Source organism: Pongo abelii, chromosome 2, assembly GCF_028885655.2.
Source record: "Pongo abelii isolate AG06213 chromosome 2, NHGRI_mPonAbe1-v2.0_pri, whole genome shotgun sequence".
Taxonomy (NCBI): domain Eukaryota; kingdom Metazoa; phylum Chordata; class Mammalia; order Primates; family Hominidae; genus Pongo; species Pongo abelii.
Window position 1 is genome coordinate 116116600 of NC_085928.1, and position 24511 is coordinate 116141110.

General features: G+C 46.1%; 1 protein-coding gene across 6 annotated transcripts in view; it reads right to left on the reverse strand.

Moving 5' to 3' along the window:
- Positions 1 to 24511, reverse strand: part of XYLB (xylulokinase) — a 77623-nt gene that overhangs the window by 31034 nt on the left and 22078 nt on the right. For all 6 annotated transcript variants that reach the window (XR_010139100.1, XR_010139099.1, XM_054550336.2 and 3 more), the window contains 8 exon segments: positions 23974 to 24046; positions 22053 to 22171; positions 19469 to 19550; positions 17786 to 17826; positions 17036 to 17151; positions 16064 to 16179; positions 15302 to 15375; positions 12882 to 12978 (listed from right to left, as the gene is read on the reverse strand). Coding sequence is in view for 4 of the 6 variants with exons in the window: in XM_054550336.2 (XP_054406311.2) it covers positions 12882 to 12978; positions 15302 to 15375; positions 16064 to 16179; positions 17036 to 17151; positions 17786 to 17826; positions 19469 to 19550; positions 22053 to 22171; positions 23974 to 24046 (718 nt within the window). In the remaining 2 variants the exon portion in view is untranslated.

Genomic DNA, 24511 nt, shown 5'->3' on the forward strand with positions numbered 1-24511 from the left:
CCATTCTGTGGCACATTCTATGGCAGCCCTAGCCAACTAATACAGACATACTACAAAGCCACAATAATACAACAGTTCTTCTGCCCCAAGAACAAGACCAATAAACCCATGAAGTAGAAACAGGAGTGCAGGTCAGGTGTCGTGGCTCATGCCTGTAATCCCAGCACTTTGCGGGGCCAAGGCAGGCAGATCACTTGAGCCCAGGACTCTGAGACCAGCCTGGGCAACATGGCAAGACCCTGTCTCTATAAAAAATATTTAAAAATTGGCCAGGCATGGTAGCACATGTCTGTAGTCCTAGCTACTCGGGATGCTGAGGTGGGAGGAACCCAGGAGGTGGAGGTTGCAGTGAGCTGAGATCACGCCGCTGCACTCCAGCCTGCGCGGCAAAGTGAGACCCTGTCTCCAAAAAAAGGAAAAAAAAATGAAAGGGAGTACAGAGAAAGACCCATGTATATACAGGAACTGGATAAATGATAAAGGGGGCACTATATGTAATGGGGTAAAATAGACCACTTAGTAAACAGTGTTTGGAAAACTGGATCAACATGTGGAAAAAATTAAATTGGATCCCAAGTTACAGCATTCACAAAGACTCCAGATGGATCAAAGTCCTAAATGTGGAAGGTAAAATTGTAACATCAACAGGAGAAACATAAAACAGTACTTCTGTGATACTGGAGTAGGGGGAGAATCTCTTAAACAATACCTCAAAAGCATAAAATGTAAGATGAAAAATTGATGAATTTCATCAAAATTCTGTTAAATTGCTGACACTATAAATAAGCAACAGACAAACGAGAGATATCTGCAACACAAAAAACTGTAAAAAACCTAATATTCAAAGTATACAATAAAATCCTACAAATCAATAAGAGAAAGATAGGAAATCAAATAGAAAAATGGGAAAGGATGTACACAGCCAATTCAGAGAAAGAAACCAGAGTTACAAAGAGCTGTTCAAAATCATTATTAATTGGCCAGGCACGGTGGCTCACGCCTGTAATCCCAGCACTTTGGGAGGCCGAGGCGGGTGTATCACCTGAGGTCAGGAGTTTGAGATCAGCCTGGCCAACATGGTGAAATCCCATCTCTACTAAAAATACAAAATTAGCTGGGCATGGTGGTGTGCGCCTGTAATCCCAGTTATTCAGGAGGCTGAGACAGGAGAATCACTTGAACCAGGAGGTGGAGGTTGCAGTGAGCCAAGATTGCGCCATTGCACTCCAGCCTGGGCAAAAAGAGCGAAACTCCATCTCAAAACAGAACAAAACAAAACAAAATCATTGTTAATTAAGAAAACACAAATTAAACTGACACTGAGATACCAGTTTGCACCCATCAGACTGGCAACAGATTTAAAGGTTGTTGCTGTTAAGTGTTGGTGGGGATATGGGAAAGTAAGAACCCTCATAAACTGCTGCTGAGAGTACACGACTGACTTCATGACAGCAGGGGTCTCAAGCCCCTTCCCTCCACTCCCTTACACTCAGCAGCAGAAGCAGCAGCAGTTTTTGTCCCCAAGCTAAAGTAAAGAAGTGCTCATTAGTGAAAGTGGGCTACTAGCTGGGGAGGGTGCATGGGGGGACTGAGTGAAGAGGAACCTGAAATGACACTGAGCTCCCACAGCAGGCATGGAGACAAACATGGAAAGTAGCTCTACTCATCACAGAAAAAAGCTTGATTCCTCTTCCAACCAGAATAAAACCCTGCTTATTTTGGGTTGGATAATTCTTTTTGTGAGGGATCGTCCCGTATATTGTAGAATGTTCAGCAGAATCCCCAGAATGCTATGTCCTCACATGGCTGAAAAGCAGAAAATGGTGAACTCACTCCTGAAAGCACTTTTATAGTGGCATTAATACACAAGAGTCCTCATGACCTAAACACCTTCCATCAGGCCCATCTCCCAACACTGTCACATTGGGGCTTAAGTTTTTAACATGTGAATTTGGGGAGACACAGTCAGGCCATAGCAAATGGATAAATGGTTGTATAATCATGTGATGGAATACAATGAAAATTAACAGCTAATAGCTATCTATACACATTAACATGGATGAATTCATAAACATGACATTGATCTAAAGCAGCAAGTCACACCACATGTAGTATAATTCCACGTATTATGACGTTCAGAAAGGGCAAAAAACCACAATGTATTTAAAAGAATGCATACACAGCTGGCAAAACAATAAAGAATTCCAGGGAAATAATAATACAAAAATCTGGATAGAAATGATCTCTGCAGGGATGAGGGGAAGATGAGGATACAGTGGAAGAGGAGCACGGCAAGATTCTAAGGTTCTAGTGATGTTCTATTTCTTCTTTTTGTTGTTGTTGTTGTTGTTGTTGTTGTTTTGAGATGAAGTCTCGCTCTGTCTCCCAGGCTGGAGTGCAATGGGGTGATCTTGGCTCACTGCAACCTCCGCCTCCTGGGTTCAAGTGATTCTCCCGCCTCAGCCTCCCGAGTAGGCTATAAGCATCCGCCACCATGCCTGGCCAATTTTGTGTTTTCAGTAAAGACGGGGTTTCACCATGTTGGCCAAGCTGGTCTTGAACTCCTGACCTCAAGCGATCTGCCTGCATCAGCCTCCCAAAGTGCTGGGATTACAGGTGTGAGTGACTGCGCCTGGCTGATGTTCTGTTTCTTAACCCGAATGCTGATCATCAGATGTTTGATTAATATGTTTTATAACTTGCTGTTAGATACATATACTCTACTGTATACATGACATTTTTCACAATAAACTGACTGAGCGTAGTGGCTCATGCCTGTAATCCTAGCACTTCAGTAGGCCAAGGCAGGAGGAGGATTGCTTGAGCTCAGGAATTTGAGACCAACCTGGACAACAAAGTAAGACCCTGTCCCTACAAAAAATACAAAAATTAGCTGGGCACGGTGATGCATGCCTGTGGTCCCAGCTACTCGGGAGGTTGAAGTGGGAGGATTGCTTGAGCCCGGGAATTCAAGGCTGCAATGAGCCATGATCACACCACTGTACTCCAGCCTGGGTGTATTCCTGCCTGACAAAGCCAGACTTTGTCTCTAAAAAAATATAATAGGCTGGGCACAGTGGCTCATACCTGTAATCCCAGCACTTTGGGAGGCCAAAGCAGGAAGACCACCTGAGGTCAGGAGTTCGAGACCAGCCTGGCCAATATGGTGAAACCCCGTCTCTACTAAAAATACAAAAATTAGCCAGGTGTGGTGGTGGGCACCTGTAATCCCAGCTACTCAGGAGGCTGAGGCAGGAGAATTGCTTAAACCCAGGCAGAGGTTGCAGTGAGCCGAGAATGCACCATTGCACTCCAGCCTGGGCCACAGAGCAAGCGAAACTCCATTTTAAAATAAATAAATAAAAATAAATAGTAAAATAATAATAAACCTTAATCTAATAAAAGACATATAGTTCCACTTCCAGCTAAGATGATAATGGTCAAGAAAGAACACACTTGTGCTGTAACAATGACAGAATGGAATAAACAACAACAACCAGAGCATCATATTTTTGTTTGAAGCTATCAAAAAATTGTAAATTCAAGAAGTCTAAATAAAATAAGTTCCAGAATGAGATGAGCCCTTAAGTGCTGATTCATACCTGCAGCATGGGAGACATGAAGAAGTAAGACTCTACAGGCAGATAAACTTTGCTAGAAAAGAAAAGCAACTACATTTGGGCTGGTATGGAGGACTGAAATCTGGAAGAGTCTCCAATATAGAGCTAGTCCTCCCTACCCACCAATTGTCTCCAATGAACTACTATGGAAGCAGTGATGTGGAAGTGGGGGAAGAGCTGGAAAACAGAGAAAGAGCTCTGTAATCTCAGTGGTTAGGTCCCAAAGACTTGATGGAGGGAGGGGCCTGATCCTGCTGATCCTGATCCCAAGATACTGCAACTACTGGTGAACTAAAACTAACTAGTACTGATCCAACCCCTGATTAAACAAAAAAGACCACCACCTCACCCTCACTTCCTGATAGAAAGGCAAGCCTTTTCTGCAGATAAACGTTAGCTATTTATTTAACAACTGCATGTGAATCTACAATTATCTCAAAAGTAAAAGGTTTAAAAATTAGCCACTTTAGTCAACACTGTACTTTTAAACACAACGTACAGCATTCAAACAAAATTAAATAGCATTTTAAGAAGCAGGAAATGGGAGTAAAATAGTAAATAAAAGCAGACTCTGAGATGAATTAGCAGATAGGAGCTTTATAATAATTATAAAGATGATATAAAGTCAGAGGAAAAGATGGACAAAATGGTTAAAATATGAAAAATTTCAGCAGAGAAATAAAAAAGTATAAGAGAATGAAATGGAAATTCTAGAAATAGAAAAAATATAATATCCAAAATGAATTTGTTAGATGGACTTAATAGCAGACTGTATACAGCAGAAACATGAATAAAAAGAGGTGTGATAGAAATTGTCCCTCTGAAGTCCGGGCGCAGTGGCTCATGCCTGTAATCCCAGCACTTTGGGAGGCCGAGGCAGGCGGATCACCTGAGGTCAGGAGTTCAAGACCAGCCTGCCTAACATGGTGAAACCCCATCTCTACTAAAAATACAAAAAATTAGGCAGATGTGGTGGCACTCACCTGTAGTCCCAGCAACTCAGGAGGCTGAGGCAGGAGAAGCGCTTGAGCCCGGCAGGTGGAGGTTGGAGTGAGCCGAGATCATGCCACTGCACTCCAGCCTGGGCAACAGAGCAAGACTCTGTCTCAAAAAAACAAAACATAACAAAACAAAACAAAAAATGAAATTGTCCAACTGAAGCAGGGAGAGAGAAAAAATAAAAATAAAAAAAAGAATAGAAAATCAAAGTCCTATGGGACAACAGCAGATGTGTAACTGAAGTCCAGAGAATGGAAAGAGGGAATAGGGAAAAATAAATATTTGAAGAAATAATGGCTAAGAATTTTCCAAAACTGATGGAAGACATTAACCCACAGATCCAAGAAGCTCAGTGAATCACAAAGGGGATACATAGAAAATAATAATTAAAAAAACACTTACTTAGGTATATCATAATCAAACTGCTGAAAATCAAAGAGTAATAGAAAAATTTTAAACCAGTCAGAGAAGAAAACCCCATTACATTCAGGAGAATAACACTAAGAATGACAGTTAATTTCTCATCTGAAACATTAGAAGTCAAGAAAACAATGAAATGACATTTTCAAAGTGCTGAAAGTAAAAAGTGCCAACCTAGAATTCCACAACAGAAAACATTATTTTAATATGAAGTAAAATAAATACATTTTCAGACAAAGTAAAACTTAAGAGAATCCACTTCTTATAGATGTTCTACATTCCTTCCTGAAGCTCTGACTTTCCATCTGGTATGATTTTCCCTTTAGCCCAGAAGACATCCTTTAGTCATTCTTGTAGTGCAAGCATGTTGGTAAAAAATTCAAGTGTATAATATTAGTGCAAACCAGACTTTTCAAGTTAAGGATTTCAATTTAAAAATCAATTAAAAAGTGTATACCTTAAAAAGCCAACAGAGGAGATAAAATGGAATACTAGACATTGCTCAGTTAATCCAAAAATAAGACAGGAAAAGAATAAGAAAGAAAAAAGAACATATAGAACAAAAGAAAAGAAAAAGCAAAATTGATATGTAATCCATTTTGTAAATGGATGGATTAAAAAAATAAAAAATAAATGGATAGATTTGATTAAAGCCAATCATTTCAATAATTACATTAAATGTAAATGGATCCTTCCCTTTAAAAATATTTATTTCCTGCCTACCTTCCTACCTTTCTTTTTTCTTCTTCCTTCTCTAAAAAGCCATTAAATAGGCAAACAGAAGTGGCTCAAGGGCCACATGTAAGTACATAACCAGAGTGGGGCAGATTCAAGAGGCCGCTGGAGAGAGGACACAGAGACAACACAGGTAAGGGTAAGCAGAGAAGCCAAAATGGGGCCTGCACGTCAAGGAGGCAGCAATCTGGAGGGGTCAGAAGAATCAACTTTGTCACTGTTAGGATAAGATACAAATGTGGGAAGGAAGAAAGCCAGAATGAACCCCATGGCATTGTACTGGAAGTGGAGTGTATAGGGTTGAACTCATGTTTTTCAACACATGGAGAAGTAGACAGACAGACAAATAGAAAGGTAATGTGTGTATTGATACAGACATATATATATTTGGAGATATACATATATATATATCCTAATATTTCCCAGCTCAGCCTACTGAAAGGGGTTGTTATATATCCTAACATATTCCCAGCTCAGCCCACTGAAAGGGGCTGGGAACAGTATCATCCCAGTAGCAATGAGCATCCAGAGAGAGCATCCAAACATCTCTCCCCACTCAAAGGAGTCAGGGCCCCTTGGATAAATGGAAGATTACAGGGCTGATCCAAGGAAAAAACAAGATGAGCCTGAAACTTTTTTTGTACTAGAAGCTATGGAAATGCTCAAGGAATGATAGAAGATATGTCAAAAGGACGAGAGGCCAGTTTGAAGGACCACTCATTGATGCAGAAAAAGATGAAAATTACTATCTTTTTAGAAATGAAAGATACGTTATGTAAATAAAGTTAACATGTAACATTCTGAAATGCATAAATTAGAAGTTAATACGGAATGGGAATAAATGAGCTAAAATTTCAACTTAAAAATACAGAAAAAGAAAAAAATTCATAAAGTAGAAGGAAAGCATTTAAAAAGACAAAATTAGAAATTAATAAAGGGGAGTACAAAACAAAATATTAACATTGCTTAATAAAATATACAAACCTTTAGCTAACATGCTCAAGGGAAAAAAAATACACAAACAAGAATGAACTAGGGACAAGGGTATAGGGCATAGAATGAGATGGTGAAAGTGGAGATTACAATCCCAGCACTTTGGAGGCAAAGATGAGTGGATCACTTGAGGTCAAGAGTTTGAGACCAGCCTAGGCAACATGGCGAAACCCCATCTCTACAAAAATACAAAAATTAGCCAGGTGGTATGGCACGCACCTGTAATCCCAGCTACTCAGGTGGCTGAGGCACAAGAATCGCTTGAACCTGGGAGGCGAAGGTTGCAGTGAGCTGAGATTGTGCCACTGCACTCCAGCCTGGGCGACAGAGTGAGACTCTGTCTCAAAACAAGAACAAAAACAAAAACAAAACAAAACAAGAAATAATCTTAATGTCCTTCAACTAGGGCTATAAAATAATTTAGCAGACCTCATGCCAGTCATTAGAAAACAAAAAGGTAGACCCGTACATACTGTTATGGAAAGCAAGTCTCAGAATAACACGTAGAATATAATAGCATTTCTGTTAAATACACACACACACACACACACACACACACACACACGTATCAAGTTGAACCATATGAAATTGCCATTTTTGTAAATCAAAACTTCTTCAGTATTGGCAATTCCGTATGACTCAATCCAACACAGAAACTCACAGGAAGGAAGTCACAGTCTGGAAGGAAGGAAAGGAGTCTGGGAGGCATATGAAGGGGGCATTTGCTTCTTATTCCATATTTCTGTTTTGCGTGAATCTTTTATGATAAAAAGACATCCATTTGTTATGTATTTTAAAACAAATAGTTGTTTTTAAGACCTGCTGCTTTCCATCCAGCCCCTTAGCTCTGTCCAGGAGAAGACATTCAGCCCCCACCTCTCAGCTTCTCCCATCTTCATTGCTGGCCATGAAGACAGTGTCTGGGAAGAGAGAAGGACCGCCATCCTCCTGGGGAAATAATTCAAGCTATCGAAGATGTTCTAGTGTGATTCCATGTTGGAAAACCAAGAACAATGGCCAGGCACGGTGGCTCACACTTGTAATCCCAGCACTTTGGGAGGCCGAGGCAGGTGGATCATTTGAGGTCAGGAGTTTGAGACCAGCCTGGCCAACATGGTGAAACCCCGTCTCTACTAAAAATACAAAACTAGCTGGGCATGGTGGTGTGCACCTGTAGTCCCAGTTACTCGGGAGACTGAGGCAGGAGGATCACTTGAACCCGGGAGGTGGAGGTTGTAGTGAGCCAAGATCGCGCCACTGCACTCCAGTCTGGGCAACAGGAGTGAAATCCTGTCTCCAGAAAAACAAAACAAAACAAAACAAAACAAAGAAAACAAACAAATAAAAAAAATAAGAACACCCTCAGTGCCCAAATGCAGGAAAAGTAACCTGGCCATCATACACAGCACCACAAAGATGACTTCTGACCAACTTTGGTTCTTGTATACACCCTTTGCATATAAGGTACAAAGGAACAAAACTATGGCTGTATGGAAATAAGCTCATAAAGGAGACTGGGAGAAAATGTCCCCAAATGGTACCAGTGGTTGGAGAGAGGGGATGGGATTATGAGTCATTTTCCTTTATTTTTTTGAGACATGGTCTTGCTCTGTCCCCCAGGCTAGAGTGAAGTGGTGCAATCACAGCTTATTGCAGCCTTGACCTCCCAGGCTCCAGCAATCCCCCCAGCCTCCTGCCACCCCCTGCCACCCCACCCCCAGTAGCTGGGACCACAAGCACATGCCACTACACCAGGATATTTATAATTATTATTATTTGTAAAGAAAGGGTCTCTCTGTTGCCGGTCTCAAACTCCTGGGCTCAAGTGATCCTCCCGCCTCCACCTCCCAAAGTGCTGGGATTACAGGTGTGAGCACCAGGCCCATTTTCTTTATTTTTCAAACTTGCTATTACAAGGTTTGACTGTTTTTACAATCAACCTAAACAACCTGAAACACACTGAAATATAAGCTGAAAACTATGGCTTATTAGCCCTGCCCAGCTGGTGTCTATCATGTCTGATGGTGTCTATAAACATCAAGAGGGCGATTGTTCCTTAAAAAAAGCAGGTTCAGCCAGTGGTTGAGAATCCAGCTTCTGGAGCCAGACTGGCTTGGTTCAGATCCCAGCTCTGCCAGCCCTGACCAAGTTATTTAACCACGGCAAGATTTGGTTTCCTCGGCTGTGAAGTGGGAATCATATCAGTACCTACGTCAGAAGTACGTTGTTAATAAAGATTAATTGCTAAGGAACTGGGCCGGGCACACACTCAGTGCCCAACAAATGCTGGCAGCTGTTAGTATCATAATAATCATTTTTATTTGAAGTGCTTCTTTATTCCCCTTAGACACTATTAAAGCCAAATGAGATGATGACTGGGCAAGAACGAAAACTAGAGCTGGCCAGTCCACACGGCAGCCTGGAGAATGAGTCCTCACGTGCGTGCAACCTCTGTTGGTTCCAAGTATGTCTATTTAAGTGATCACTCAGCAGAGTGGCAAGACAGGTCTGATTCTGCATTTAAGCTTGCTAAGAGGATAAGTAACTCTATGCCGTTTTGCACAAGAAATGCCTTAGAGGCTGGGAATAATGCCACAATCCCATCAGCTCCTCCTGAGTCCATAGGGGCCTTCTGCCCTAATTGCTTCTCCCTGTATGCTGGGCTGTTCCGTTCCCTGGGGTTCCCTTCTGATGGTCGGAGGACCCCTGCCAGGCACTCCACCAACTCCAGCACCATCCCTGCCCTGCTCACCCAGTCTCATTTTCAGGGAACTTGGAAGTCTTTGCAGACCTTTGGGAAACGTCTTTTTACACTTAGGGTGGTGGGATGAGGGCAATCAGAATGCTCATGGTGGTCATTTTACATATTTTAAAATCTTGTATTGACCTAGAACACACATCCTGAAAAATGCACACATCATAAGCCTATAATCTTCATAAATTTTTACAAACTAAACACACTCATGGAACATGAAACAGAACATTGACAGCACCCCACAGGCCCCTTCTGAAAGGTGACTACTAATTATCCCAACTTCCAACAATAGTAAATAGTTTCGTCTGCTTTTTTAATTTTTTTTTGAGACAGGGTCTCATGGCTCACTGCAGCCTCAACCTCCTAGGGTTAAACGATCCTCCCACCTCAGTCTCCTGAGTAGCTGGGACTACAGGCATGTGCCACCACACCTGGCTAATTTTCGTATTTTTTGTAGAGATGGGGTTTCACCATTATCGGGGAACCTGCCCCGATAATCACGTAGGTTCTTTTCCATTTTTCCTAAGCATCAGCCGGCTTGAGAAATAAAGGGACAGAGTACAAAAGAGAGAAATTTTAAAGCTGGGCATCCGGGGGAGACATCACACGTTGGTAGGATCTGTGATGCCCCACAAGCCACAAAAACCAGCAAGTTTTTATTAGGGATTTTCAAAAGGGGAGGGAGTGTGCGAATAGGTGTGGGTGACAGACATCAAGTACTTAACAGGGTAATAGAATACCACAAGGCAAGTGGAGGCAGGGCGAGATCACAGGACCACAGGACCGAGACAAAATTAAAATTGCTAACAAAGTTTCGGGCACCATTGTCATTGATAACATCTTATCAGGAGACACGGTTTTGAGATCAACCGGTCTGACCAAAATTTATTGGGCGAGAATTTCCTCTTCCTAATAAGCCTGGGAGCGCTATGGGAGACTGGGGTCTATTTCATCTCTGCAGCCTCGACCATAAGAGACAGGCTACGCCCAGGGGGGCCAGTTCAGAGACCTACCCGCAGGCGCACATTCTCTTTCTCAGGGATGTTCCATGCTGAGAAAAAGAATTCAGCGATATTTCTCCCATTTGCTTTTGAAAGAAGAGAAATATGGCTCTGTTCTGCCCGGCTCACCGGCGGTCAGAGTTTAAGGTTATCTCTCTTATTCCCTGAACAATTGCTGTTATCCTGTTCTTTTTTCAAGGTGCCCACACTTCATATTGCTCAAACACACATGCTGTACAATTTGTGCAGTTAATGCAATTATTACAGGGTCCTGAGGTGATATACATCCTCCTCAGCTTACAGGATCAAGAGATTAAAGTAAAGACAGGCATAGTAAATCACAAGGGTATTGATTGGGGAAGTGATAAGTGTTCATGAAATCTTTACAATTTATGTTTAGAGATTGCAGTAAAGACAGGCATAAGAAATTATAAAAGTGTTAATTTGGAGAACTAATAAATGTCCATGAAATCTTCACAATCCACATTCTTCTGCCATGGCTTCAGCCGGTCCCTCCGTTTGGGGTCCCTGGCTTCCCGCAACACACCATGTTGCCCAGTCTGGTCTTGAACTCCTGGACTCAAGCAATCCACCTGCCTAGGCCTCCCAAAATGCTGAGATTACAGGTGTGAGCCACTGTGCCTCGCCTGTAGTGCCATCTGCTTTTGAATTTGAAGTACAGAGAACCCTGCCATATGTATGTCCATGTTTGGCCTCTTTTGCTCAGTGTTACATTTGGTGAGATTCACCCATTTCATTGTGTATCACTGAGGGTGGTTCATTTTCATTTGTGTGTAGTATCCTGTTGTACAAATGCACCACAATACATTTTTCCTGTCTACTGTTAATGGGCACTGGGCCACTTCCACTGTGGGGCTATTCAGCATAATGCTGCAATGAATGTTCTCCTGTACATCTTTAGTAAACACATGCACAAATTCCTGTTGTACCTTTACTTAGAAATGAGATTGCTGGGTAGGCGTATATTCAGCTTTAGCAGATGCTGTCTAACAGGTTTTCCAAGAGGTTTCCCTAATGGGTATTTTTATAGTATCCTTTTACTCAGTTGATTCAAAGGTATAAAATATATATTACATAGAACTTGGATTGTCCATAAAGTATCACAGGAAGGCCCTCAAGCAAAGCAGTTTCACTATCTTCTCTAGTGACAACAGCTATAACCCAGAGAGACAAATACATCTTAGAAACCTGGACTCTATAGGCAGCCAGTCCAACCTCTTTACAGACCCTTAGACCATTCCAACGCCACCTGTAAGGGGAACTCACTGACACCCTAAAGCTGATTATTCTACAGATCAAGTTCTCAGAAATCCCTTTCTCCTCCTTTTGCCTCCCCCAGCCCTGGGTCTGCCCTCTCCATGCCAGTTGCTAAGGTATGAATATGTGTCCCCTCCAAAACTCATGTTGAAGTTTTATCTCCATGTTGCTTTATCAATGACATATTGAAAGATGGGACTTTTAAGGTGGGACATATTCAAGATGGGACATATTGAAAAATGGGAACTTTAAGGAGATTGGGTCATGAGGGCTTTATGAGTGGATTAATCTATTCATGGGTTAACAGATTAACAGGTTAATGGATTAATGGGTTATCGTGGGAACGGGACTGGTGGCCTTCTGAGAAGAGGAAGGGAGACCTGAGCCAGCACACTCAGCTCTCTCACCATGTGATGCCCCCTACCTCCTCAGGACTCTGCAGAGAGCCCTACTAGCAAGGAGGCCCTCATCAGATATGGCCCCTCAACCTTGGACTTCTCAGTCTCCATAATTAGAAGAAATAAATTCCTTTTCCTTATAAATTACCCAGGAACAGATATTCTGTTATAGGCAACAGAAAATGAACTAAGACATCAGTCTTCTGAGTTTTGACAGTGGTATTACATCCCCTTCTTCCCTGTCCAAGCTGAAAGACCCAGACAGTGTCCCACAGGCAATGGGACCTGGCAAGGATAGAAGGCCAAGATCCACTCATGTTCCCAGACCTTGCACTGCCTATGTCTTTGCAGTCCAGAGCTCAGGACAGCTCTTCTGCAGCTTGGAGCTCATCTGCAGCTTGGTCTTCAGAAAGACCATTCCCAAGTCTTACAGGTCCTGGCCAAAAGGTCAGGCTATTTGGACACAGCTGAGAAGCGGGAACAACCAATCTGCTATTCTATGCTTGCCTACACGTGCCAATTGACACTTTCTCACCCCATCCCTGAGGTCAGGCTCCACCTCCCTCCTGCACAAGTCCCCCTGTAAGAAAACTTTAGTAGATATTGCCCCACTAGCCCTGGCTCCCGGGTGTGAGCTGGCCCTGAGCCCCCACCCCGGGACACATGCCAGTGGCTCACTTACTGACTCGATAGCCCAGACCTTCTGCGTGAATCCTCTTGGCCATGAATTGTCCTTCAATCAGAGCTCGAACCTCCACATCCCCAGGGAATGCTGCCACCTGTTTCCAGGAAAAGGTGGGCACAGAGTAAGGAACTCTCATTGTCCATTCATGTGTGTGTGCATGTGTCTGTGTGTGATCTTTTTAAACAACAGCCCAGATTTGAAACTCATAGCTGGGCTCTTTAACCACTATCTTTGCCTGTCACACACACTCACACAAACATACTACTCAAGCACACAAGCTCACAGCCTCACATGCATGTCACTTCGAAGAGTCAAGAGACATTACAGAACTTAGTCTCAGGCAGCTGAGAGTTCAAGTTCTGTCTACCATTCAGCTCTGCAATCTTCAATAAGTTACATTAGTCTTGCTATCATTCTTTTTCTTAACAAAATGGAGGTAATAGTGGCGCCTGTTTTTTAGAGTTGTTGCAATGATCAGATTAGACAACAGAGCCTGGAAAATGCAGTACATACTAGATAAGTGAGAGCCACGAGCTTACGCTGAGATCCCACCCCTGTGGCATGTCCTTCAAGCTAGTGCTGATGGGCATCAACCCCAGGCTCACTCCTGCTGCTCTGGCACCTGAGACCAATGCTAGAACCTGCCGCCATCCCCCTCATAAACAGCTACACTCTAACCTTACTGACCTTCTTCTAGTTCCCAAGCTGCTCCCTCTGCCTGAAAGTCTATCCTACTCTTTCCATGGTGAGATCCTGAGTGCTTTCAGGTCTCAACCTACAGGCCACCTTCTCAGAGAGGCCCAGGCCTGATCACCCCACCCAGGGTAAGTCTCCAACCCGCCCACCAGCTGCTTTCCTTTGCGGCACTCTGTTCTTCTGCCTCCTAGCCTTAGCACCTGCTGCATTCATGTACGTGCTCATTCAGTCGTCTACTGTCCCTCTTCCTCCTAGACAGCAGGCTCTGGAGAGCAAGGGCCACCGATGTTTTGTTCTCCTTTGTGTCCCCGGTGCCTGGTACCAATCATACATATCTGCTGGATGAATGAATGAATGAAGAACACTACTTTCTCCTTGACAAATCTAGGATTGATATGCATGAAAGAGAACAGGCATAGCTTCTCACTAACAAAAGAAACCAAACTGATCCTCCATCAGAAGACTGAGATGAACTTCCTACTTTATACAAAGCTTTCCATTCATAATCCAACATGTAGTGCCATCATCTGCCACTGAATCCAGCGCGAACTCTGACAGTTACAGTTTCCAGACAGAGTGTCTTACATAAACCCCCCATTTACTGGGGTCAGAAACATCTCTCAGGTACAACCCAAAATGTGGTGATGACTCTCCAGTGACTCTCTAGCAGCAATGTCAATTTTGAGCAGCAAGAACCAACTAAATCCTTCCCGAGAAAGGTCACGTTGTGGAGGAGAAAGAAAACAGCAGCTTCAGAGCCACAGAGGAATGGGTTTGAGCCCCCTCCACCATCTATGACCTTGTGACTCTGGGCAGATTATTTAGCCTGAGCCTCTGAGTCTCAACCTCTCCATCTAGAAAGAGGAACAATAGTGCCTATTGCTTTGAAAAGTAAATGATAGCTGGGCATGGTGGCTCACACCTGTAATCCCAGCATTTTGGGAGAGGGCGTATCACTTGAGGTCAGGAGTTCGAGACCAGCCTGGCCAACATGGAGAAACCCCTGTCTACTAAAAATACGAAAATAAGCCAGGCGTGGTGGCTTGCGTCTGTAATCCCAGCTACTCAGGAGGCTGAGGCAGGAGGATCGTTTGAACCCACGAGGTGGGGGTTGCAGTGAGCCGAGATCGTCCCGCTGCACTCAAGCCTGGGCAACAGAGCGAGACTCCATCTCAAAAAATTAAAAAAAAAAAAGAAAAGTAAATTAGGAAGGTATAGAAAACCATGCGCACAATGCCTGGCACCAAATAGGCTCAATAGAAGTTAGTACTTCCTGGGCTCAGCAGCTCTTTCAACCAGGAGGAAATTCATGATCTCAGGATCCATGGGTTCTTGATAGGTATAGGATAAAACTCATCAAGGAAATAAGCTCTGTGATACCCAATGATAGTGTTAGCATTTGTTAAATAGGAAGAGAACTCTCAGGTTTTCTGCATTCCTCCCTGAGGGAAAGGACCGCGTCTGTCTTAGGTCCTGCAGATTCCCCAGGATCTAGAATGCACCCTGGCACACCACAAGTGTGTATGATATCAATGGATGAGTGAATGAATGAAGTCCCTAAAAGTAACATAATTTGATAGGCAATTGTTAAATTTTACACTCACAAATGGAGCCAATGTAACTCCAATACCAACAGCAAGTAACATAATTTGATAGGCAATTGTTAAATTTTACACTCACAAATGGAGCCAATGTAACTCCAACACCAACAGCACATATACCTTGTGGTTTTCTGTGTTAAACCTATGACGTCCAATAATTTCAGGGGTGATCTCCATTACATCAAAATAAAAACCTGAAATAAAACCAGGAAGAGATCAGCCGTCGTTAGTCAAAAAACAAAAGATCAGCTTCTCAACAGACTTAGAACAGGACAAAATGACCCCATATCCCTGGGTCCCCCGGCTCTCTTTCATCCCCCAGATGAGACCTGTGAATATTCTCAGTTCCTTCTCTCCAACGGGATAGAAGGGAACCAGGGAGCTCTGAGCTAGCTTTTCTCAAAGACAACTCTTCCTGCTCTCACTTGGCAGCCTGGAATAGGAAGCAGCTGCCCAGCCAATCCTAAAATACCAACACAGGTTTGACCAAGGGAGGCACAGCCCCTCCCTGCTCAGGCCTGCCCAGACACTGGGCACTTTCCCTTGTGCCTGGGGCAGAGGGCTGTGAACGGGGATGCACCAGGGTACAGGCTGCCCTCTCTGATGCTGTCACCAGGGGCTTGGTGGGAACAGAAGACATAGCTATGGCCTGATGTTCTGCTCAGAGCAGAAGCCAAGGACAGCCTTACAGCTCCACCCTCGCTCAGAACACAGGGTTCCACATCAGCTTGTAGGATGTGTGGAATAGAAGTGCAGACAGACAGGACTCCCCTGGACTTCTCCACGGCCCTCCTCTCCCCCAGCTCATGGGGCCCCAGGCCCTGCCCCTCCAGCTGGCAGCTGCTGACCCTTCACGGGCCTGGGCATCACCAACTGGCCTACCCAGGTTTCCGCCGTTGCCCATCTCTGTGGACTGCAGTGCCTTAGAGAAATCGCTCCAGGAACGGGACGCGGACTCGTCGCGGATCTTCTCTCTCATGAGGGAGCCATTTTTAAAGCTGCAGAAGAGGGCATAGCTCTGAGGGAGGGAGCCGGTGCTTGCTGACCGGACCCATGAGTTTCACTGAAGAGACCCAGGCAGAGGAACTGCAGGTCAGGCTGGACCACAACCCCTAGTCAGTGCACAGCAGGCTCTGAAACTTAGGTATCGGAGGCTCTTCCTCAGATTCAGGCCCCTGAACGTCCCTGGGAGGTGCCGGAAATGCCCTCGTCTTGGGCTGTTTACACAGGAGGCTGACACAGAGGAGCTCCAGGGAGAGACAAGGAGCTCAGGCTTCTGCACATTCTACCATGGGCACAATGAGGCAGGGAGGGCTAGATTAACTAGCCACATTCTCCAATGGTTCTTAGGGCTTAGGAGCTCAGAAACCATTTCCCTCGGGAGCTTTGGACAGGTCTCCAAAGGCCTGAGGTCAGAGCACAGGGCACGTCCCTTCCATGAGAGCTGTCGGGAGGCAGGATGTCCTTCCCGCCATTTGCTGAAGGTCCACCACATGCCAGACAGGTCACGGTAACAATGTGAGGTAAATGCTCTTACCCTCCCCATCTCATGAGGAAAGTGTGGCTCAGACATGCCACACTACAGAGTTTGCCCAAGGTCACACAGGATATAGGCGGTGAGGATAGAATTTGAACCTGGGCTTGAAGGACACAGGGTCTTGGGTTATTCCCCACCCAGCTCTGCTGTCAGCAAGAGCCGGTGAGTCCTTGGGGGTCTCAGTTGCCCAGCAGAGCCTGGAAAAGTGGAGGGGGTCATTCCAGAGCTTAGTGGAATGACTTGGGGTCCTCAAGATGGTGCCAGATCTGCCCACACCTCCTCACCCGGGAATGGTGCCAACCAACACCTAGGCTCACCACAGGAGTGCCATGTAGTGCTGGGAGTCAACCGGGTTGCAGAAGATGTGGCCTTCCAGGGCAGGCATGGGCTCTTGGAGCCAGAGAAACAGGGTGTCACTGGTGCCCAGGCTGACCTGGGGAGAGATAGGCAGAGGTGGGGCACCTTGGGCTTTGCCCACACACGCCGCCCTCTGCCAGTGACACGCTATACTCCACCCACCTTAACCCTGTCATTTCACTCATGCTGCAGACCTCAGATCCAAGGCCACTTTCTAAGAGCCACTTCTGACCCTCCCACACCAGATGAGCCAGGAGTTAGCTCCCCAGATGCAGATCTCATGGATCTTCTGTGCTGATTTCCCACAACTGCATCTAAATAATGGTTTGGGTGATGGCTGGTTCCCCACATGACTTTCCCACTAGAAGTAGGAATGCCTGGGTTATGTCTTCATTATTCATCTGGGCTGCTCAGAGCCCTTTGGCCCCACATCTGACTCTCTGCCACTGCATGCACTAAGACTGGCCACTGTGAAGCAGGCAGGGGTCCTGCCCATCTAGCAAAGAACAATGACTTTCTGAAAAAGATGTACGCCCCCATCCCCTCCCTCCACTGTCTTTCAGAACCGGCAGACACTCTGATAAGTAGCAGAGATGCTGCTGGGACCCAGACCCTGGGATATGGGTCCCAGCAGCATCTCTGCTACTTATCAGAGTGTGGGTATGAGTGTGGAAACAGAAAGAGCCTATGGGTGTGGGAAGTCGCCTTACCGCAATGTCACCTTCCTCCAGTCTCATGCCTGCCAGCGACGCTGAGAATGGGAGGGGAGCTTCTGGTTAGCTGGCAGCCACGTGGGAACCACAAAGCAAACCACAGGGCTCTCCAGGCAGGCGCACAGCCCCCACCTCCAACCCCCGCCCACACCCTAGGGTGGAGGCAGGAGCAGGGAGAGCTGAGCGCTCAGGAGGCCCTAAGAGGAGAAGTCATAGGGGTCAGGGGGTGGAGTCTCTGTTAGCAGGGTCTCTGATTTGAGCTGTGAAGTCTCTTCCCTGAAGGGGTCCAAACATCCCTCCACTGTCAGGCACTCCCGAGAGTGCAGAGAATCAAGGAGGCCAAGACAAGACACCAATGATATACAGCAGAGAAAGACAAAGGCAGTAAAGGAAAAGAAGGGGGTGAGGTTATGTTCACTCTCTGTGCCCTGCCTTAAACACAAAGCCCACAACAGCAGTCTTTTTTTTTTGTTTTTAAGAGATATATAGGTGGGGTCTCACTCTGTCACCCAGGCTGGAGTGCAGTGGCATGATCATAGCTCACTGCAGCCTCGAACTCCGGGATCATGCAATCCTCCCACCTCAGCCTCCCAAGTAGCTAAGACTACAGGTGCACACTACCACACCTGGCTTATAACAGCAATCTTTATCTGCCTTGATTGCTGAAGGGCCCCAGTGCTGAAGGAAGGCCTGGCACATAATAGGCACTCACTAAATGCTGAGTGAATGAACATGTGAATAAATGTGAAATGGGAGTGAGGAACAGGTGCCACTGAGGTTCAATCAGCAGTGTGTGTGTCAGAAGCCTTGGATCTAGGAATCCCACCTTTGAGAATTTATCCTATAACAACAAAGAGACGAGACTGAATGTGCATCTCAACATCGTTTGCACTGCCCAGACACTGAAACAACACCACCCTCCATCCATCAGGGACCAGTGAAATAAATGCTGGGACAATTGAGCTCTAGACAACTGTTAAAATGAGAAAGATACTGCCCAGGTTGATTAAAAGAAACAATGCTTATTTATGAGCACAGAAAGAAGATTGAAAGGAAAGAAATTAATCTTTCTAATTAAGGTTAAAATTAACCTTTCTAGTTAGTGTTAAACGTAACCCTAATCTGGTGGATCATTAGAAAAAGACTTACTTTTCCTGGGGTGGGGGTGGGGCTGAGGGGTAGTAGTTAGGGTGTTATTCAGTGTAGCCCACCTGGCCTTCCTTCAGAGATCCGAGGGCCCCTCCAGGAGTGGCTTCAGGACTACCCAGAGGAGAGGAGGAGGAAGAGAAGAGGCTAGGGAAGGAGATGAGGTGTCTGGATGAGAAACAAGTCATTGCTGCAGATCAGATGACAGGGCAGAGACTTAAAACCACGTACTAGAGGAAGGGTTGGAGGAATTGAGCTATTCATCTTGGAACAGAAAAGACAGGTTAGGGATGGGGTGGACATGACTGCCTTCCATAATCACTGGGCAGTTTTCATCCAGAGAGAGCAGACTGACCAGCTCCTGAGGGCAGAGTCGGAGCTAAGATGGGGCAGGTACAAGGAGTCAGATCACAGGGTGGGAGTGGTGAGGAATGACCACAGAAGGCTTCACCAAGAGGCTGGACTGGAATTCTCAAACATCCAGCATGGACCCAGTCAGGTTCATTGGAGAGTGAAACTCCCCGAGATACTCACCTGGGTTGTCCCCAGTGAAGGCCACCACTTTGCATCCTGGAGGAAATCCGTAGCGCTGGACATAGTAGGAAGAAATGGCTCCCTGAGGGACGGGGATAAAGCAAAGGAGCTCTGTTGAGGTAAATCCCGCCTGCCCGGCACAGCCACCCACCCTTCAGGCCACGAAAATGCTACAGGCTCCAGGTCACCAGAGCTGAAGGAATCTTTTGCAGAGCCTGGAGTCACATCACTCCCTGTCACAAACTGGGCACGTCCCTCCTGTTCACAAATCGTCAGAGAAGTCCAGTGCAAGTTTGGAAACCACAAGCATGAGGTCATTTCAAAAACTGCTGATCTTGAGATTTAAGGTAGAGAGAACAAACCAACCCCTAACTTGTGCTTGCTTTATAAGCTCCAAATTCTGGATATAGCATTAAAAAAAAAAAAAAAAAGGTAACAGGACACCAGTAAGCAAACTCATGGGAGCAGATAATGCCTCGCACACTCGCTCTATCACCCCAGCGACTGGATTAACAATAATTGGACGTGAACGTGCAGAGAGCAATGTTCTAAGGAAAGTAATCCAAAAAAGACAGTGTGCAGGGAGGGCTATCTGAGCACCAGCTGCAAAAAGAGAGAAGACGAAAAGCATGGGTCTCGCGTGGTTCCCCCACACGTGACACCTATGTGACAAATGAAAATGCCTTTTCAGAGTCAGTTCTTTCCCGATCCTCAAGCTGCTTGTCTTTACAGGCTCCTTCTTGGAGGCATGTGTTCTCGCATAAGGCAAACAAAGCCTGCTCTGAATTTCACATCCAACTAAAAGCCATGTGTGGATTACCAGTCCCGGTGGCTTGGCTGTTTTCTGTCTGCCCTTTCTCTGCCTTTCTGACCCGTGTCAGAAAGCGGGGTCAGAAAGCTGCGCTGTCAGCTTCCACAGGGCCACATGGCTCTTCCTTCAGCTCCGTGCACTGGCCTTATGGCCATGGCATACTTTGGATGCTGATGGTTTGGCTTTGACATTCTGCCTCATGGTGGCAGAGGCTGTTTTCAGCATGTCAGTGTGAATCATACAAGAAAAACGGCCGAGCACAGTGTTCACACCTGTAATTCCAGCACTTTGGGAGACTGAGGCAGAATTGCCCAATCTAAGCAACATCACATTTGGTAGAGACCCTGTCACTACCAAAACAAAAAAAAATTAGGCCGGGCACGGTGGTTCACGCCTGTAATCCCAGCACTTTGGAAGGCCGAGCCGGGCAGATCACGGGGTCAGGAGATCGAGACCATCCTGGCTAACACGGTGAAACCCCGTCTCTACTAAAAATACAAAAACATTAGTAGGGCGTGGTGGCGGGCACCTGTAGTCTCAGCTACTCGGGAGGCTGAGGCAGGAGAATGGCGTGAACCTGGGAGGCGGAGCTTGCAGTGAGCCAAGATTGCACCACTGCACTCCAGCCTGGGTGACAAAACCGAGACTCTGTCTCAAAAAAAAAAAAAAAAAAAAATTAGCTGTGCATGGTGGAGCAAGCCTGTGGTCCCAGCTACTCAGGAAGCTGAGGCAGGAGGATCACTTGAGCCCAGGAGTTGGTGGCTGCAGTAGCTATGATCACGCCACTGCACTCCAACTTGGGTGACAAGGTGAGACTCTGTCTCTGAAAAGAAAACAAAAGTGATTCTGTGGCTGAGACTCCCAATGCGAAGTCCTCACAGCAGCCCCTCCTCCACATGGCCTAAGACTCCCAGTTACACGACTCCCTCCAGGCCTCAGGGTGCCCTTGTCCCTTCTTCACACCAACACTCTGTCCCACCCAGAGTTCATTCTGGTTGTTCTGGCTCTGTGGTAAGCATTTCCCACCAAAGGGCCCCAGTGGCAGGACCCAGATCTTTTTCTCTCTCTCTCTACTCCACTGTCCCCACAGGACAATGGAGAACAGGGCTGGCCAAGTAGGACACCCCAGGACATTCACAGCCAGTGTCCACTGCAAATGGGTGGGGCTGCTGTGATGGGTAAATATTTTTCCCATTACCCGTGGGACCAGGCACTATTTTTTAAGTGCTTTAAAAGTATTAACTCATCTAATTTGCACAACAGCCCTGTAAGATGAATAGCATCATTCCCCTTGTTCCAGATGAGGAAACTGAGACACAAAGTCACAAAGCTGGTAGAACCAGAATTCAGTCCCAGGCTGTCCAGTGCCAGGGCCTGTGCTGTGCCAGCCCCACTGGTATTTCCTTCTATTTTCCCCAAGGCTGCCTCCTTCAAGCTTCATCAGTAGTCCCTAGAATTTCAGCACTCTGTACATTTTTTCTTTAGCTATGCAATCACCTGCCATTTTTATCCCTATTCTAATAAATTTCTAGTGGAATTTTCCAAAGTCCCGCCGACCCTAAGGCATGTACCTGAGCACCTACTATGTGCAAGGCACTGATCCAGACACTGACTTACATCTTAGGCTAAACTGAAGACCCTGCATGTGTATGCCTGTGGGTGAGTGAACAAATAAGGGAGGGTGCAGTGTGTGTGTGTGTGTGTGTGTGCTACAGTGCTTCCCTGGTAGCTGCCAGCTCTTAAATGAGCCACATCACCAGAAAGGAGACCTACCACAACTGAGCATGATGGTACTGGTGGGCCAAGCTTCTCCTCTAAATGAGGTGCACAGGCACCAAGGCAAGCCTGGGACCAGACTTTATCCTGTATCTGCAACAAATTCATTCCAGAACCTGAGGAAGGAAGGAAACAAACAACAGACAATCTTGAAAATGGACCTTTTGTGAAAATGCACAAAGAGCAGATAATTCTCTTGCCGCAACTTGTACCTGGAGCTCTTTCTTCATGGAAGGTATATATGCTTGTGTTGTTCTGGAACCAGAGAACCACAGACAAGAGGGGCCCTTGGAAACACATGGCACCACACCTCCTCCAAATATTCCTCATCAACTCAAACACTACAGTTAGCTTGGAAATCTGCTGCTCAAAGACCTCCCAGGGGGCCTGGAACTAGCAGCAACACACTGACCAGGAACCACTCTCCGTGTCCCTTAGGTTTCCAGGTCAGCCCCCAGGGATTTCTCAATCTCATCTAACTTTTCAAGGAAAGGTCTTAGAGTCCTCTAAACTTCCTCCTGGTCACTGAGATCAACCTACTAGCTCTTTCCTAAAACATCCTCCTTCTCCCAAGGCTTCCCTGAGGATGGGAAAGGACAGGTAACCCAGAGCATGGGTGGAGAGACCTCCTCCTCCACTGGGCCAAGGTGGAGGCAGACAGAGGTGGGCTGGGATGCTGATGGTGTCACCTGCCCAGGTGAAATGAGGAGGTGACATCTCAGGTGAGTGAAGGGGGCAGAGTGGAGGGCCCACCTGTGGCTGAGGAACATAAACCTCTGGAATGCCCCCTGGAATAGCTGCTGCAGTTATCAGCCCTGTGGCAGGTGTGCAGAACGGGTGGACATGCAGGCTACTCCAAGTTGACTATTCTGCCTGTCTGAGTTCTATGGAGCTAGCTGTAGGGAACCCTGTTGCCTCCTCCAGATTGTGAGGGAAGCTTAACAGCACTCCTTAGTCACTCTCTCTCCTGAAACCAGAATAAAGCCTGGCATACAACAGCCCTCAAAAACTTCCATGAACTCCCATGAGGCTCAGAGCATCCCAGGCTCCATTCTGAAGCCACGTCCACGGCTCTGGGCTCCTGCCCTGCATTCTCTATCCCCATTCTGTCCACACTCTTCTCACTCTTAGGCTCATCCAAGAGTTCCTGTAGCAACCTCCTCCCAGCTTTCCCTCCTCACTGGCATTAACTGCAATTTATTTTTTTTTTTGGGTTTTGATTCTAGAAGCTCACAAATCTCATGAGTTCACCAAATGTGAAACAAAAACTTTAATAGCTCCTTGCAGGAGCCAGGCTCCATGATCGCCCCTACTGATCCCCACCTCCTGGTGTTCACCCCTTGTGAGGTTCCCCCCAACATTATACTGGGTCAACTGTACCTAGTGTGTGACCAGTAAGATGAGACAAAAGTGATGGCATGGCACTTCAAGATTAGGGTATAAAAGACTCCTCAGCTTCTGCTTGGCCTCTGTCTCCTCCCTCCCTATCTGCAGTGTCACTAATAGCCCCATAAAGAGGCCCACATGTGAGGAACTGAGGCCTCTTGCCTGTAGTCATGTGCATGATCCTGGAAATGGATCCTGTAGCCCCAGTCGACCCTTCAGATGACTGCAGCCCCGGCTGCCAGCTTGACTGCCACCTTGTGGGAGATCCTGAACCAGCACCTCCCAGCTAAGCTGCCCCCACATTCCTGACTCTCAGACACTAGGTGAGAAAATAAACATGGTGGTCTTCAGCTGCTAAGTGTTGGGGTCATTTGTTATGTGGTAAAAGATAATGAATACACTTCCTTCCTGGCAATAGATGACAGGGCTATAAGACTGGCACCCACTTGGGGTAGATGGGGCTCCCACTGCCTGCATACCTACATGCCACATGCACGCTGCCCAGGCACCCACCCCATACCCGGAGGCTCACCATCGCTGTAGTCAATAGGGGAGTAAGAGCCAAGGAACAGGGAAGCAGCAAAGCTACTGACCAAAGAAATTCTCTGTAAAGGAAAGAAACAGTGAGAGGTGCCTCCCTTCCACATACCCTACGCTACTGAATGCTTCTGACACACACACAGCATGAAAAAAAATTGAAGAGGGAAGTGGAAACTTTGAACAAAAGGCCCAAGTAATGGTGGAGATGGTGCATCTCAGATAGGAGCAGCTGGAATACCATGAGCGGACTCCTCGGGAGAGCATTCATTCTCTACAGTTTCTGATGGGCCATAAAACTGCCAATTTCAAAAGAGACAAAAACCAAAAGCCCTATGAGAAAGGGCTTAGGGAAGCTGCGTTTTCATCCGGAATCCACATGTTGGGGAATGTGTGCCCTGATTTCCTTCCTCTATTTCCTTGGCATTTACTTCTGGTCACAACGGAAGTGGATGTGTGGCCTCAGAACTAACCAGGACACTCTCAGGGCTTCAGGAAAGCTGGCTCCTCAGAAGCCACAGACCCTGAGCACT